General features: G+C 58.3%; 1 protein-coding gene across 1 annotated transcript; it reads right to left on the reverse strand.

Moving 5' to 3' along the window:
* Positions 1-4,552: 4,552 nt before the first annotated feature.
* LOC132825867 (serine/arginine-rich splicing factor 4-like) lies at positions 4,553-9,911 on the reverse strand. The gene is made up of 9 exons (XM_060841452.1): positions 9,714-9,911; positions 8,734-8,850; positions 8,387-8,645; positions 7,982-8,274; positions 6,917-7,033; positions 6,570-6,828; positions 6,165-6,457; positions 5,050-5,217; positions 4,553-4,723 (listed from the first exon to the last, which is right to left on the reverse strand). Exons 1-9 carry the CDS (start codon positions 9,909-9,911, stop codon positions 4,553-4,555), a joined length of 1,875 nt encoding a protein of 624 aa, XP_060697435.1.
* Between the last annotated feature and the right edge of the window lie 7,187 nt (positions 9,912-17,098).

The raw sequence follows: 17,098 nt of genomic DNA on the forward strand, positions 1-17,098 counted from the left end.
GGATTTGGGTTTCCCCTCACTCTGCTCCGGGCATCGGAATTCCCCTTGCTCTTCTCCAGGATTCGGAATTCCACTTGCACTACATCGGGAATTGTGTTTTCCCTTGCTCTTGTCCAAGACTCGCATTTCCCCTCGTTCTGCAGGACTCGGGTTTCCCCTCGTGCTGTTCTGCGACTTTGATTTCCACTCACTCTGCACTGGATCTCAGTTTTCCCTTGCTTTTTTCCGAGACCCGGGATTCCCTCGCTCCGCTCTGGGACTCAGGTTTCCCCTCGCTCTGCTGCGGGACTCGATTTCCCCTTGAACTGCTCTGGGATTCGGGATTTCCCTCGCTCTTGTCTGAGACTCCGTTTACCTCTTGCTCTACTCTGGGTCTCGGAATTCAACTTGCACTACTCCGGGATTTGTGTTTTCCCTCGCTCTTGTCCAAGACTCCCATTTCCCCTCATTCTGCAGGACTCGGGATTCCCCTCGTACTGCTCTGTGACTCAGATTTCCTCTCGGTCTGCACCGGGACTCAGTTTGCCTTCGCATTGCTCCGAGACCCGGGATTCCCTGGCTCGGCTCTTGGACTGGGGTTTCCCGTCGCTCTGCTCCGGGTCTCACGTTTGCTCTCACGCTTCCCTGGGTTTCGGGTTTCCCCTCGCCTTGCACCGGGACTCGGGTTTCCCCTCGCTCTGCTCCGGGACTCGGTTTGCCCTCACATTGCTCCAAGACCGGGGTTTCCCTGGCTCACCTCTGGGACACAGGATTCCCCTCACTCTGGACTTGGACTCAGGTTTCCCCTCATTCTGCTCCGAGACTCGGATTTCCCCTGGTCTGCACCTGGACTCGGGATTCCCCTTACTCTGCACCGGGACTTGGATTTCTCCGCGTTTTGCACCAGGTCTCGGGTTTCTCCTCACTCTGTTCCGGAATTTGGGTTTCCCTCGTTCTGCTCCAGGCATCGGAATTCCACTCGCTCTTCTCCAGGCTTTGGATTCCTTTGCACTGCTCCAGGCTTTGGGATACCACTTGCACTACTCCAGATTTCGGGTTTCCCCTTGTTCTGGTCCGGGATTTGGAATTCCATTTGCTCTACTCCAGTATTCAGGTTTCCCTTCGCTATACTCCGGTACTCAGGATTCCCTTGCACTGCTCTGGGATTCGGGCTTTCCTTTGCTCTTGTCTGAGACTCTGTTCTCCTCTCGCTCTGCTCCGGGACTCGGAATTCCACTTGCACTACTCCGGGATTTGTATTTTCCCTCGCTTTTGTCCAAGACTCGCATTTCCCCTCGTTCTGCAGGACTCGGGTTTCTCTTCGCTCTGCTCTGCGACTTTGATTTCCCCACGCTCTGCACTGGATCTCAGTTTTCCCTTGCTTTTTTCCGAGACACGGGTTTCCCTCGCACAGATCTAGGACTTGGGTTTCCCCTCGCTCTGCTCCGGGACTCGGGTTTCCCCTCACTCTGCTCCCGTATTTGGGTTCTCCTTCACAATGCTCCGGTTCTCGGGATTCCCATCACTCTGCGCTGGGACTCGGGTTTCCCCTCACTCTGCACCAGGACTTGGGCTTCCTTTTGCTCTGCTGCGGGACTCGATTTCCCCTTGCACTACTCTGGGATTCGGGATTTCCCTCGCTCTTGTCTGAGACTCCGTTCTCCTCTTGCTCTTCTCCGGGACTTGTAATTCAACTTGCACTACTCCGGGATTTGTGTTTTCCCTCGCTCTTGTCCAAGACTCACATTTCCTCTCGCTCTGCAGGACTCGGGATTCCCCTCGTACTGCTCTGTGACTCAGATTTCCTCTCAGTCTGCACCGGGACTCGGTTTTCCCTCGCATTGCTCCGAGACCCGGGTTTCCCTGGCTCAGCTCTGGGACTGGGGTTTCCCGTCGCTCTGCTCCGGACTTCGGTTTTCCCTCGCATTGCTGTGAAACCGAGGTTTCCTCGCTCCACTCCGGGTCTCGTGTTTGCTCTCACTCTTCTCTGGGTTTCGGGTTTCCCCTCGCTCTGTACTGGGACTCAGATTTCCCTCGCATTGCTGCAAGACCGGGCTTCCCTCGCTCACCTCTGGGACACAGGATTTCCCTCACGCTGGACTGGGACTCAGGTTTCCCCTTGTTCAGCTCCGAGACTCGGATTTCCCCTTGTTTTGCACCGGGATTCGGGATTCCCCTTGCTCTGTTCTGAGACCAGGGTTCCGCTCGCTCAGATCCAGGACCCGGATTTCCCCTGGTTCCGCTTCGGGACTTGCATTTCCTCTCACTCTGCTCCGGGACTTGGGTTTCACCTCGCTCTGCTCCGGGTCTTGGGTTTCCCCTCGCTCTGCCCCGGGACTAGGGTTTCCCCTCGCTCTGCTTTGGGATTCGGGTTTCCCCTCGCTCTGCTCCGGGACTCGGGTTCCCCTTGCTCTGCTTTGGGATTTGGGTTACCCCTCGCTCTGCACCAGGACTCAGGATTCCCCTTGCTCTGCTCCGGGACTCGGGATTCCCCTTGCTCTGCACCGGGACTTGGATTTCCCCTCGCTTTGCACCAGTCTCGGGTATCCCCTCATTCTGTCCCGGGATTTGGGTTGCCCCTCGCTCTGCTCCGGGCATCGGAATTCCCCTCACTCATCTCCAGGATTCGAGATTCCTTTTGCACTGCTCTGGGATTTGGGATTCCACTTGCACTACCCCGGGTTTCGGGATTCCCCTCGCTCTGCTCCAGGATTCAGAATTCCACTTGCTCTACCCCAGGATTCGGGTTTCCCTTCGCTATACTCCAGTACTCGGGATTCCCTTGCACTGCTTTGGGATTCCAGCTTTCCTTCGCTCTTGTCTGAGACTCTGTTCTCCTCTCGCTCTGCTCCGGGACTCAGAATTCCACTTGCACTACTCCGGGATTTGTGTTTTCCCTCGCTCTTCTCCAAGACTCGCATTTCCCCTTGTTCTGCAGGACTCGGGTTTCCCCTCGCTCTGCTCTGCGACTTTGATTTCCCCACGCTCTGCATTGGATCTAAGTTTTCCCTTGCTTTTTTCCGACACCCGGGTTTCCCCTCGCACAGCTCTAGGACTTGGGTTTCACCTCGCTCTTCTCTGGGACTCGGGTTTCCCCTCACTCTGCTCTGGATCTCGGGTTTTCCCTCCCTATGTACTTGGAATTTCACTTGCTCTACTCCGGGATTTGTGTTTTCCCTCGCTCTTCTCCGGGTTTCGGGATCCCCCTCGCTGTGCTCCGGGGCTCGGGTTTCCCCTCGCTTTGCTCCGGGAGTCAGGTTTCCCCTCACTCTGCTCCGGGACTCGGATTTCCCGTCGCTCTGCTCCGGGACTCGGGTTTCCTCGTTCTCCTGTCTGACATTCGGATTTTACCTCCCTCTGTACCTGGTTTCGGGTTTCCCCTCGCTCTGCACCAGAATTCAGTTTTCCATTCACTCTGCATTAGTACTCGGGTTCCCCCTCAGTCTAATCTGGAACTGGAGATTCCCCTCGCTCTTCTCCGGGACTCATGTTTCCCATCGCTCTGCACGGGACTCCGGTTTCCCCTCACTCTGCCCCGGGACTTGTGTTTCCCATCTCCCTGCTCCAGGACTCGGGTTTCCCCTCACTCTGACCCGGGACTCGGGTTTCCCATCGCTCTGCTCTGGGACTCGAGTTTCCCATCACTCTACTCCGGGATTCGGGTTTCCTCTCGCTCTTGTCTGACACTCGGATTTCACCTCCCTCTGCTCTGGGACTCGGGTTTCCTCGTTCTCCTGTCTGACACTCGGATTTCATCTCACTCTGCATCTGGATTTGGGTTTCCCCTTGCCCTGCACCAGAATTCAGTTTTCCATTCACTTTCCATAGTACTTGGGTTTCCCCTCACTCTAATCTGGAACTGGAGATTCCCCTCGTTCTTCTCTGGGACTCGCGTTTCCCATCGCTCTGCTCCGGGACTCGGGTTTCCCTTCTCCCTGCTCCGGGACTCGGGTTTCATCTCGCTCTTGTCTGACACTCGGATTTCACCTCCCTCTGCACCTGAACTCGGGTTTCCCCTCGCTCTGCTCCGGGACTCGGGTTTCACCTCAATCTGCTCCGGGACTCGGGTTTCCTCGTTCTCCTGTCTGATACTCGGATTTCACCTCCCTCTGTACCTGGTTTCGAGTTTCCCCTTGCCCTGCACAGGAATTCAGTTTTCCATTCACTCTGCATTAGTACTCGGGTTCCCCCTCAGTCTAATCTGGAACTGGAGATTCCCCTCACTCTGCACCGGGACTCGTGTTTCCCTTCTCCCTGCTCCGGAACTCGTGTTACCCCTCGCTCTGCTCCGGAACTCGGGTTTCCCCTCGTTCTAATCCGGGACTCGGGTTTCCCATCACTCTGCTCCGGAACTCGGGTTTCACCTTGCTCTGCTCCGGGACTCGGGTTTCCCCTCGCTCTGCACCGGGAGTCGGGTTTCCCCTCGCTCTGCTCCGGAACTTGGGTTTCCCCTTGATCTGCTCCATGACTCGTGTTTCCCCTCGCTCTGCTCCGGGACTTGGGTTTCCCCTCGCTCTGCTCCGGGACTTGGGTTTCCACTCGCACTGCTCCGAGAATCGTGTTTCCCCTCGTTCTAATCCGGGACTCGGGTTTCGCCTCGTTCTGCACCGGGACTCGGGTTTTCCCTTGCTGTGCTCCGGGACTCGTGTTTCCCTTTGCTCTGCTCCGAGACTCGGGATCCCCTCATTCGGCACCGGCACTCAGGTTTCCACTCGCTCTGCACCGGGACTCGGATTTTCCCGCACTATGCTCCGGGACTCGGGTTTACACTCGATCTGCTCCGGAACTTGGGTTTCCCCTTGATCCCCTCCGCGACTCATGTTTCCCATCGCTCTGCTCTGGGACTTGTGTTTCCCATCGCTCTGCTCCGGGAATCGTGTTTCCCCTCACTCTGCACCGGGACTCGGTTTTCCCCTCGCTCTGCTCCGGGACTCGGGTTTCCCTTCGCTCTGCTCCGGGACTCAGGTTTCCCCTCGCTCTGCTCCGGGACTCGGTTTTCCCCTCGCTCTGCTCCGGGACTCAGGTTTCCCCTCGCTCTGCTCCGGGACTTGGGTTTCCTTCGCTCTGCACCTGGACTCGGTTTTCCCCTCTCTCTGCTCCAGGACTCGTGTTTCCCTTCACCCTGCACTGGGATTTGGATTTCCTCTCGCTCTGCACCGGGACACGGGTTTCTCCTCGCCCTGCACCGGGACTCGGTGTTCCCTCGCATTGTCCAAGACCCGGGCTTCCCTCGCTCAGCTGTGGGACACAGGATTCACTTCACTCTTGTCTAGGACTCAGATTTCCCTTCGCTCTGCTCCGGAACTCGGATTTCCCCTTGCTCTGCACCGGGAGTTGGGATTCTTCTCACTCTTCTCCGGGTTTCAGGTTTCCCCTCGCCCTGCACCGGGACCTGGATTTTCTCTCGCCCTGCACCGGGACTCGGTTTTCCCTCGCATTGCTCCAAGACCCGGGTTTCCCTCGCTCAGCTGTGGGACACAGGAATCCCCTCACTCTGGACTAGGACTCATGTTTCCCCTCACTCTGCACCGGGACTCGGGGACCCCTCGCTCTGGTCCGGAACTTGGGTTTCCCCTCACTCTGCTCCGGAACTTGGGTTTCCACTCACTCTGCTCCAGGATTTGGGTTTCACCTCGCTCTGCTCCGGGCCGCCGAATTCCCATCGCTCTTCTCCGGGATTCGGGATTCCCTATACACGGCTCCGGATTTGGGATTCCCTTGCACTGCTCTGGGATTCGGGCTTTCCTTCGCTCTTGTCTGAGATTCTGTTCTCCTCTCGCTCTGCTCCAGGTCTCGGAATTCTACTTGCACGACTCTGGGAATTGTGTTTTACATCGCTCTTCCCCTCAGTCGCATTTCCCCTCACTCTGTTCCGGGACTTGGGTTTCCCCTCATTCTGCTCCGGGACCCGGGTTTCCCCTCGCTCTGCACCGGTACTCGGGATTCTCCTCGTTCTGCTCTGGGACTCGGGTTTTCCCTTTCTCTGCTCCGAGACTCGGGATTCCACATGCTGTGCTCCAGGACTCATATTTCCCCTTGTTCTGCTCCGGGACTCGGTTTGCCCCTTACTCTGCACAGGGACACGCATTTCCCCTCGCTCTGCTCCAGGACTCGACTTTCCCTTTGCTCGGCACTGGGACTCGGTTTTCCCCTCACTCTGCTCCGGGACTCGGTTTTCCCCTCACTCTGCACCAGGCCTCGGGGACCCCTTTCTCTGGTCCGGAACTTGGGTTTCCCCTCGATCTGCTCCGGGACTCGTGTTTCCCATCGCTCTGCGCCAGGACTCGGGTTTCCCCATGCTCTGCACCGGGACACGGGATTCTCCTCGCTCTGCTCCGGGACTCGTGTTTCCTCTTGCTCTGCACCGAAACCCGGGTCTCCCCTCGATCTGCTCCAGGACTCGGGTTTCCCCTCTCTTCGCTCCGGAACTGGGGTTTCCTCTCATTCTTCTCCGGGTTTCGGGTTTCCCCTTGCTCAGCTGTGGGTCACAGGATTCCCCTCACTCGGGACTAGGACTCAGGTTTCCCCTCGCTCTGCTCCGGGACTCGGGATTCCCCTTGCTCTGTTCCAGGACTCGGATTTCCCCTCACTCTGCACCGGGACTCGGGGACCCCTCGCTCTGGTCCAGAACTTGGGTTTCCCCTCGCTCTGCTCCGGAACTTGGGTTTCCCCTTGATCTGCTCCGGGATTCGTGTTTCCCATCGCTCTGCACCAGGACTCGGGTTTCCATTTGCTCTGCTCCGGGACTCGTGTTTCCTCTCGCTCTGCTCCAGGACTTGGGATTCCACTCGCTCTGCTCCGGGACTCGTGTTTCCACTCGCTCTGCTCCGGTACTCGGATTTCCCCTCGCTGTGTACCGGGAGTCAGGATTCCTCTCACTCTTCTCCGGATTTCAGGTTTCCTCTCACTCTGTTCCGGGACTCGTGTTTCCCCTCACCCTGCACTGGGATTTGGATTTCCTCTCGCTCTGCACCGGGACACGGGTTTCTCCTCGCCCTGCACCGGGACTCGGTGTTCCCTCGCATTGTCCAAGACCCGGGCTTCCCTCGCTCAGCTGTGGGACACAGGATTCACTTCACTCTTGTCTAGGACTCAGATTTCCCTTCGCTCTGCTCCGGAACTCGGATTTCCCCTTGCTCTGCACCGGGAGTTGGGATTCTTCTCACTCTTCTCCGGGTTTCAGGTTTCCCCTCGCCCTGCACCGGGACCTGGATTTTCTCTCGCCCTGCACCGGGACTCGGTTTTCCCTCGCATTGCTCCAAGACCCGGGTTTCCCTCGCTCAGCTGTGGGACACAGGAATCCCCTCACTCTGGACTAGGACTCATGTTTCCCCTCACTCTGCACCGGGACTCGGGGACCCCTCGCTCTGGTCCGGAACTTGGGTTTCCCCTCACTCTGCTCCGGAACTTGGGTTTCCACTCACTCTGCTCCAGGATTTGGGTTTCACCTCGCTCTGCTCCGGGCCGCCGAATTCCCATCGCTCTTCTCCGGGATTCGGGATTCCCTATACACGGCTCCGGATTTGGGATTCCCTTGCACTGCTCTGGGATTCGGGCTTTCCTTCGCTCTTGTCTGAGATTCTGTTCTCCTCTCGCTCTGCTCCAGGTCTCGGAATTCTACTTGCACGACTCTGGGAATTGTGTTTTACATCGCTCTTCCCCTCAGTCGCATTTCCCCTCACTCTGTTCCGGGACTTGGGTTTCCCCTCATTCTGCTCCGGGACCCGGGTTTCCCCTCGCTCTGCACCGGTACTCGGGATTCTCCTCGTTCTGCTCTGGGACTCGGGTTTTCCCTTTCTCTGCTCCGAGACTCGGGATTCCACATGCTGTGCTCCAGGACTCATATTTCCCCTTGTTCTGCTCCGGGACTCGGTTTGCCCCTTACTCTGCACAGGGACACGCATTTCCCCTCGCTCTGCTCCAGGACTCGACTTTCCCTTTGCTCGGCACTGGGACTCGGTTTTCCCCTCACTCTGCTCCGGGACTCGGTTTTCCCCCTCACTCTGCACCAGGCCTCGGGGACCCCTTTCTCTGGTCCGGAACTTGGGTTTCCCCTCGATCTGCTCCGGGACTCGTGTTTCCCATCGCTCTGCGCCAGGACTCGGGTTTCCCCATGCTCTGCACCGGGACACGGGATTCTCCTCGCTCTGCTCCGGGACTCGTGTTTCCTCTTGCTCTGCACCGAAACCCGGGTCTCCCCTCGATCTGCTCCAGGACTCGGGTTTCCCCTCTCTTCGCTCCGGAACTGGGGTTTCCTCTCATTCTTCTCCGGGTTTCGGGTTTCCCCTTGCTCAGCTGTGGGTCACAGGATTCCCCTCACTCGGGACTAGGACTCAGGTTTCCCCTCGCTCTGCTCCGGGACTCGGGATTCCCCTTGCTCTGTTCCAGGACTCGGATTTCCCCTCACTCTGCACCGGGACTCGGGGACCCCTCGCTCTGGTCCAGAACTTGGGTTTCCCCTCGCTCTGCTCCGGAACTTGGGTTTCCCCTTGATCTGCTCCGGGATTCGTGTTTCCCATCGCTCTGCACCAGGACTCGGGTTTCCATTTGCTCTGCTCCGGGACTCGTGTTTCCTCTCGCTCTGCTCCAGGACTTGGGATTCCACTCGCTCTGCTCCGGGACTCGTGTTTCCACTCGCTCTGCTCCGGTACTCGGATTTCCCCTCGCTGTGTACCGGGAGTCAGGATTCCTCTCACTCTTCTCCGGATTTCAGGTTTCCTCTCACTCTGTTCCGGGACTCGTGTTTCCCCTCACCCTGCACTGGGATTTGGATTTCCTCTCGCTCTGCACCGGGACACGGGTTTCTCCTCGCCCTGCACCGGGACTCGGTGTTCCCTCGCATTGTCCAAGACCCGGGCTTCCCTCGCTCAGCTGTGGGACACAGGATTCACTTCACTCTGGACTAGGACTCAGGTTTCCCTTCGCTCTGCTCTGGAACTCGGATTTCCCCTTGCTCTGCACCAGGAGTTGGGATTCCTCTCACTCGTCTCCGGGTTTCGGGTTTCCCCTCACTCTGCTCTGGGACTTGGGTTTCCCATCTTTCTGCTCCGGGACTCGTGTTTCCCCTCGATCTGCTCCGGGATTCGGGATTCCAATCGCTCTGCTCTGGGACTCAGGTTTCCCCTCGTTCTGCTCCGGGACTTGGGTTTCCTTCACTCTGCACCTGGACTCGCTTTTCCCCTCGCTCAGTACCGGGACTCGGTTTTCCCCTCACTCTGCACCAGAACTCGGGTTTCCTTCGCTCTGCACCGGGACTCGGGTTTCCCTTTGCTCTGCTCCGGGACTCGGCTTTTCCCTCATTCTGCTCCGGGACTCGGATTTCCTCTCGCACTGCTCCGAGAATCGTGTTCCGCCTCGTTCTAATCCGGGACTCGTGTTTCCCCTCGCTCTGCTCCGGGACTCAGGTTTCCCCTCGCTCTGCACCGGGAGTCGGGATTCCTCTCACTCTTCGCCGGGTTTCGAGTTTCCCCTCACTCTGCTCCGGGACACGAGCTTCCCCTCGTTCTGGACCGAGACTCGGATTTCCTCTTGCCCTGTACCGGGACTCGGTGTTCCCTCGCATTGCTCCAAGACCCGGGTTTCCCCTTGCTCAGCTGTGGGTCACAGGATTCCCCTCACTCGGGACTAGGACTCAGGTTTCCCCTCACTCTGGTCTGAGACTCAGATTTCCCCTCGTTTTGCACCGGGTCTCGGGTCTCCCCTCACTCTGCTCCAGGATTTGGGTTTCACCTCACTCTGCTCCGGGCCTTCGAATTCCCCTCGCTCTTCTCCGGGATTCGGGATTCCCTTTGCACTGCTTCGGTTTCGGGATTCCCTTGCACTGCTCTGGGATTCGGGCTTTCCTTTGCTCTTGTCTGAGACTCTGTTCTCCTCTCGTTCTGTTCCGGGTCTCGGAATTCCACTTGCACTACTCCGGGTATTGTGTCTTCCATCGCTCTTGTCCAAGAGTCACATTTCCCCTCGTTCTGCTCGGGGACTCGTGTTTCCCCGCGCTCTGCACCGGAACTTGGGTTTCCACTTGATCTGCTTTGGGACTCGGGTTTCGCCTCTCTCTGCTCCGGGACTCGTGTTTCCACTCGCTCTGCACCTGGACTCGGGTTTCCCACGCTCTGCACCGGAACTTGGGTTTCCACTCGATCTGCTCCGGGACTCGGGTTTCCCCTCGATCTGCTCTGGGACTCGGGTTTCCCCTCCCTCTGCACCGGGACTCGGGTACCCCTCACTCTGCTCCGGTACTCGGGGTTTCCCCTCCCTCTGCACCGGGACTCGGGTACCCCTCGCTCTGCTCCGGTACTCGGGTTTCACCTCGCTCTGCTCCGGGTCTCGGGTTTCCTCGTTCTCCTGTCTGACACTCGGATTTCACCTCCCTCTGTACCTGGTTTCGGGTTTCCCCTTGCCCTGCACAGGATTTCAGTTTTCCATTCACTCTGCATTAGTACTTGGGTTCCCCCTCACTCTAATCTGGAACTGGAGATTCCCCTCGCTCCTCTCCGGGACTCCAGTTTCCCCTCACTCTGCTCCGGGACACGTGGTTCCCCTCGCTCTGCTCCGGAACTTGGGTTTCAATTCGCTCTGCACCGGGACTCAGGTTTCCACTCGATCTGCTCCAGGACTCGCGTTTCCCCTCGCACTGCTCCGAGAATCGTGTCCCCACTCGTTCTAATCCGGGACTCGGGTTTCACCTCGTTCTGCTCCGGGACTTAGTTTTCCCCTTACTCTGCACCGGGACTCGGGTTTCCTTCGCTCTACACCTGGACTCGGGTTTCCCCTCGCTCTGCCCCGGGACTCGTGTTCCCCCTCGTTCTGCTCTGGGACTCGGGATTCCACTCGCTCTGCTCCTGGACTCATGTTTCCCCTCATTCTGCTTCGGGACTCGGTTTTCCCCTCGCTCTGCTCCGGTACTCGGGTTTCCCCACGATCTGCTCCAGGACTCAGGTTTCCCCTCGCTCAGCACCGGTACTCGGGTACCCCTCACTCTGCTCCGGTACTCGGGTTTTCCCCTCGCTCTGTTCCGGGACTCGGGTTTTCCCCTCGCCCTGCACCGGGACTCGGATTTCACCTCACTCTGCAACGGGACTCGGGTTTCCCCTCACTCTGCTCCGGGTCTCAGGTTTCCTCGTTCTCCTGTCTGACACCCGGATTTCACCTCCCTCTGTACCTGGTTTCGGGTTTCCCCTTGCCCTGCACAGGAATTCAGTTTTCCATTCACTCTGCATTAGTACTCGGGTTCCCCTCAGTCTAATCTGGAACTGGAGATTCCCCTCACTCCTCTCTGAGACTCCAGTTTTCCCTCACTCTGCTCCGGGACACGTGTTTCCCCTCGCTCTGCTCCGGAACTTGGGTTTCAACTCGATCTGCTCCAGGACTCGGGTTTCCCATAGATCTGCTCTGGGACACGTGTTTCTTTTCGCTCTGCTCCGGGACTCAGGTTTCCCCTCGCTCTGCACCGGGAGTCGGGATTCCTCTCGCTTTTTGCCGGGTTTCGGGTTTCCCCTCACTCTGCTCCGGGACACGGGCTTCCCCTCGCTCTGCACCGAGACTCGGATTTCCTCTCGACCTGCACCGGGACTCGGTGTTCCCTCGCATTGCTCCAAGACCCGGGTTTCCCTCACCCAGCTCTGGGACACAGGATTCCCCTCACTCGGGACTAGGACTCAGGTTCCCCTCGTTCTGTCTGAGACTCGGATTTCCCCTCATTTTGCACCGGGACTCGGATTTCCTCTCGCTCTGCACCGGGACTCGTGTTGCCCCTCACACTGCTCCGGCACTCGTGTTTCCCCGATCTTTGCTCCAGGATTCAGGATTCCACTTGCTCTGCTCCAGTACTCAGGTTTCCCCTCGTTCTGCTCCGGGACTTGGATTTCCTTCGCTCTGCACCTGGACTCGGTTTTCCCCTCGCGCAGTACCGGGACTTGGTTTTCCCTCACTCTGCACCAGGACTCGGGTTTCCTTCGCTCTGCTACGAGAATCGTGTTCCCCCCCGTTCTAATCCGGGACTCGGGTTTCGCCTCGTTCTGCTCCGGGACTCAGTTTTACCCTCACTCTGCTCCGGGACTCGGGTTTCCCGTCACTCTGCACCGGGACTCGGGTTACACCTCAGTCTCCTCCGGGTCTCGGGTTTCCTCGTTCTCCTGTCTGACACTTGGATTTCACCTCCCTCTATACCTGGTTTCAGGTTTCCCCTTGCCCTGCACTGGAATTCAGTTTTCCATTCACTCTGCATTAGTACTCGGGTTTCCCCTCAGTCCAATCTGGAACTGGAGATTCCCCTCGCTCCTCTCCGGGACTCCAGTTTCCCCTCACTCTGCTCCGGGACTCGTGTTTCCCCTCGCTCTGCTCTGGAACTCGGGTTTCAACTCGCTCTGCTCCAGGACTCGGTTTTCCCTTTGCTCTGCTCCGGGATTCGGGTTTTCCCTCGTTCTGCTCTGGGACTCGCGTTTCCCCTCACTCTGCTCCGAGAATCGTGTTCCCCCTCGTTCTAATCCAGGACTCGGGTTTTGCCTCGTTCTTCTCCGGGACTCAGTTTTCCCCTTACTCTGCACCGGGACTCGGGTTTCCTTCGCTCTGCTCCGGGACTCGGGTTTCCCCTCACTCTGCCCCGGGTCTCGGGTTCCCTCGTTCTCCTGTCTGACACTCGGATTTCACCTCCCTCTGTACCTGCTTTCGGGTTTCCCCTTGCCCTGCACAGGATTTCAGTTTTCCATTCACTCTGCATTAGTACCCGAGTTCCCCCTCACTCTAATCTGGAACTGGAGATTCTCCTCGCTCCTCTCCGGGACTCCAGTTTCCCCTCACTCTGCTCCGGGACTCGGGGACCCCTCACTCTGGTCCGGAACTTGGGTTTCCCCGTGATCTGCTCCGGGACTCGGGTTTCCCCTCGCTCTGCTCCAGGACTCGTGTTTCCCCTCGTTCTGCTCGGACACTCGGATTTCCCCTGGTTTTGCACCGTGACTCGGGATTCCCCTTGCTCTGCGCCAGTGCTCGGGTTTCTCCTCGCTCTGCTCCAGGACTTGGGTTTCACCTCGCTCTGCTCCGAGACTTGGATTTCCCCTCGTTCTGCTCCGGGACTCGTGTTTCCCCTCGCTCTTCTCCGGGATTCGGGATTCCCTATACACGGCTCCGGATTGGGATTCCCTTGCACTGCTCTGGGACTCGGGCTTTCCTTCGCTCTTGTCTGAGATTCTGTTCTCCTCTCGCTCTGCTCCAGGTCTCGGAATTCTACTTGCATGACTCCGGGAGTTGTGTTTTACATCGCTCTTGTTCAAGAGTCACATTTCCCTTCGCTCTGCACCGGGACTTGGGTTTCCCCTCATTCTGCTCCGGTACTCGGGTTTCCCCTCGCTCTGCACCGGGACATGTGTTTCCCGTCGTTATGGTCCGGGACTTGGGATTCCACTCTCTCTGCTCCGGGACTCGTGTTGCCACTTGCTCTGCTCCGGGACTCGGTTTGCCCCTTACTCTGCAGAGGGACATGCATTTCCCCTCGCTCTGCTCCAGGACTCGACTTTCCCTTTGCTCGGCACTGGGACTCGGTTTTCCCCTCACTCTGCACCGGGACTCGGGGACCCCTCACTCTGCTGCGGAACTTGGGTTTCCCTTGATCTGCTCCGGGACTCGCGTTTCCCATCGCTCTGCACCAGGACTCGGGTTTCCACTCGATCTGATCCAGGACTCGGTTTTCCCCTCGATCTGCTCTGACACTCGGATTTCCCCTTGTTTTGCACCGTGACTCGGGATTCCCCTTGCTCTGCGCCAGTGCTCGGGTTTCCCCTCGCTCTGCTCGGGACTCGGGATTCCCCTTGCTCTGCTCCGAGACTTGGATTTCCCCTCGTTTTGCACCGGGTCTCGGGTTTCCCCTCACTCTGCTCCAGGATTTGGGTTTCACCTCGCTCTGCTCCGGGACTCGTGTTTCCCCTCACTCTTCTCCGGGATTCGGGATTCCCTATACACGGCTCCGGATTTGGGATTCCCTTGCACTGCTCTGGGACTCGGGCTTTCCTTCGCTCTTGTCTGAGATTCTGTTCTCCTCTCGCTCTGTTCCGGGTCTCGGAATTCCACTTGCACTACTCCGGGAATTGTGTTTTACATCGCTCTTGTCCAAGAGTCGCATTTCCCCTCACTCTGCACCGGGACTTGTGTTTCCCCTCGTTCTGCACCGGGACACGGGTTTCTCCTCGCCCTGCACCGGGACTCGGTGTTCCCTCGCATTGCTCCAAGACCCGGGCTTCCCTCGCTCAGCTGTGGGACACAGGATTCACTTCACTCTTGTCTAGGACTCAGATTTCCCTTCGCTCTGCTCCGGAACTCGGATTTCCCCTTGCTCGGCACTGGGACTCGGTTATTCCCTCACTCTGCTCCGGGACTCGGTTTTCCCCTCTCTCTGCACCGGGACTCGGGGACCCCTCACTCTGCTCCGGAACTTGGGTTTCCCCTCACTCTGCTCCAGGATTTGGGTTTCACCTCGCTCTGCTCTGGGCCTCCGAATTCCCCTCGATCTGCTCCGGGATTCGGGATTCCCTATACACGGCTCCGGATTTGGGATTCCCTTGCACTGCTCTGGGATTTGGGCTTTCCTTTGCTCTTGTCTGAGATTCTGTTCTCCTCTCGCTCTGCTCCAGCTCTCAGAATTCTACTTGCACGACTCCAGGAATTGTGTTTTACATCGCTCTTGTCCAAGAGTCACATTTCCCTTCGCTCTGCTCCGGGACTTGGGTTTCCCCTCATTCTGCTCCGGTACTCGGGTTTCCCCTCGCTCTGCACCGGGACTCCGGTTTCCCCTCGCGCTTCTCCGGTACTCGGTATTCCCCTCGCTCTGCTTCGAGACTCAGTTTTCCCCTCACTCTGCTCCGGAACTCGGGGACCCCTCGCTCTGGTCCGGAACTTGGGTTTCCCCTCGATCTGCTCCGGGACTCGTGTTTCCACTCACTCTGCTCCGGGATTCGGGTTTCCACTCGCTCTGCTTCGTGAACCGTGTTTCCCCTCTCTCTGCTCCGGAACTGGGATTTCCTCTCAGTCTTCTCCGGGTTTCGGGTTTCCCTTGCTCAGCTGTGGGTCACAGGATTCCCCTCACTCGGGACTAGGACTCAGGTTTCCCCTCGCTCTGGTCTGAGACTCGGACTTCCCCTTGTTTTGCACCGGGACTCGGGATTCCCCTTGCTCTGCTCCGGGACTCGGTTTACACCTCGTTTTGCACCGGGTCTCGGGTTTCCCCTCACTGCTCCAGGACCCGGGATTCCCCTCGCTCTGCTCCGGGACTTGTGTTTCCTCTCGCTCTGCACCAAAACCCAGGTCTCCCCTCGCTCTGCTCCAGGACTCGGGTTTCCCCTCATCCTGCTCAGGGACTCTGGTTTCCCCTCGTTCTGCACCGGGACTCGGGTTTCCACTCGATTTGCTCTGACACTCGGATTTCCCCTTGTTTTGCACCGTGACTCGGGATTCCCCTTGCTCTGCGCCAGTGCTCGGGTTTCCCCTCGCTCTGCTCCGGGACTCGGGATTCCCCTTGCTCTGCTCCGAGACTTGGATTTCCCCTCGTTTTGCACCGGGTCTCGGGTCTCCCCTCACTCTGCTCCAGGATTTGGGTTTCACCTCACTCTGCTCCGGGCCTTCGAATTCCCCACGCTCTTTTCCGGGATTCGGGATTCCCTTTGCACTGCTTCGGATTCGGGATTCCCTTGCACTGCTCTGGGATTCGGGCTTTCCTTCGCTCTTGTCTGAGACTCTGTTCTCCTCTCGCTCTGTTCCGGGTCTCGGAATTCCACTTGCACTACTCCGGGAATTGTGTTTTACACCGCTCTTGTCCAAGAGTCGCATTTCCCCTCGCTCTGCACCGGGACTAGTGTTTCCCCTCGTTCTGCTCCGGGACTCGGGTTTCCCCTCACTCTGCTCCGGGACTTGGGGACCCCTCGCTCTGGTCTGGAACTTGGGTTTCGCCTTGATCTGCTCCGGGACTCGTGTTTCCCATAGGTCTGCTCCGGGACTCGGGTTTCCCCTCACTCTGCTCCGGGACTCGGTTTTCCCCTCACTCTGCTCCGGGACTTGGGGACACCTCGCTCTGGTCTGGAACTTGGGTTTCCCCTCGATCTGCTCCCGGACTCGGGTTTCCCCTCACTCTGCTCCGGAACTTGGGTTTCCCCTCGATCTGCTCCGGGACTCGTGTTTCCCATTGCTCTGCACCAAGACTCGGTTTGCCCGTTACTCTGCACAGGGACGTGCATTTCCCCTCGCTCTGCTCCAGGACTCGACTTTCCCTTTGCTCGGCACTGGGACTCAGTTTTCCCCTCACTCTGCTCTGGGACTCGGGTTTCCCCTCGCTCTGCTCCGGAACTTGGGTTTCCCTTGATCTGCTCCGGGATTCGTGTTTCCCATCGCTCTGCACCAGGACTCTGTTTTCCACTCGATCTGCTCCGGGACTCGGGTTTCCCCTCACTCTGCAACGGGCCTCGGTTTTCCCTCGCTCTGCTCCGGGACTCGTGTTTCCCCTTGTTCTGCTCCAGGACTTGGGATTCCACTCGCTCTGCTCTGGGACTCGTGTTTCCACTCGCTCTGCTCCGGGATTCGGATTTCGCCTCGCTGTGTACTGGGAGTCAGGATTCCTCTCACTCTTCTCTGGGTTTCGGATTTCCTCTCACTGTGTTCCGGGACTCGTGTTTCCCTTCACCCTGCACTGGGATTTGGATTTCCTCTCGCTCTGCACCGGGACACGGGTTTCTCCTTGCCCTGCACCGGGACTCGGTGTTCCCTCGCATTGCTCCAAGACCCGGGCTTCCCTCGCTCAGCTGTGGGACACAGGATTCACTTCACTCTTGTCTAGGACTCAGATTTCCCTTCGCTCTGCTCCGGAACTCGGATTTCCCCTTGCTCGGCACTGGGACTCGGTTATCCCCTCACTCTGCTCCGGGACTCGGTTTTCCCCTCTCTCTGCACCGGGACTCGGGGACCCCTCGCTCTGCTCCGGAACTTGGGTTTCCCTCGATCTGCTCCGGAACTTGGGTTTCCCCTCACTCTGCTCCAGGATTTGGGTTTTCACCTCGCTCTGCTCCGGGCCTCCGAATTCCCCTCGATCTGCTCCGGGATTCGGGATTCCCTATACACGGCTCCGGATTTGGGATTCCCTTGCACT

The sequence above is a fragment of the Hemiscyllium ocellatum genome, chromosome 2 (genome assembly GCF_020745735.1).
Source record: "Hemiscyllium ocellatum isolate sHemOce1 chromosome 2, sHemOce1.pat.X.cur, whole genome shotgun sequence".
NCBI classification, from domain to species: Eukaryota; Metazoa; Chordata; class Chondrichthyes; order Orectolobiformes; family Hemiscylliidae; genus Hemiscyllium; species Hemiscyllium ocellatum.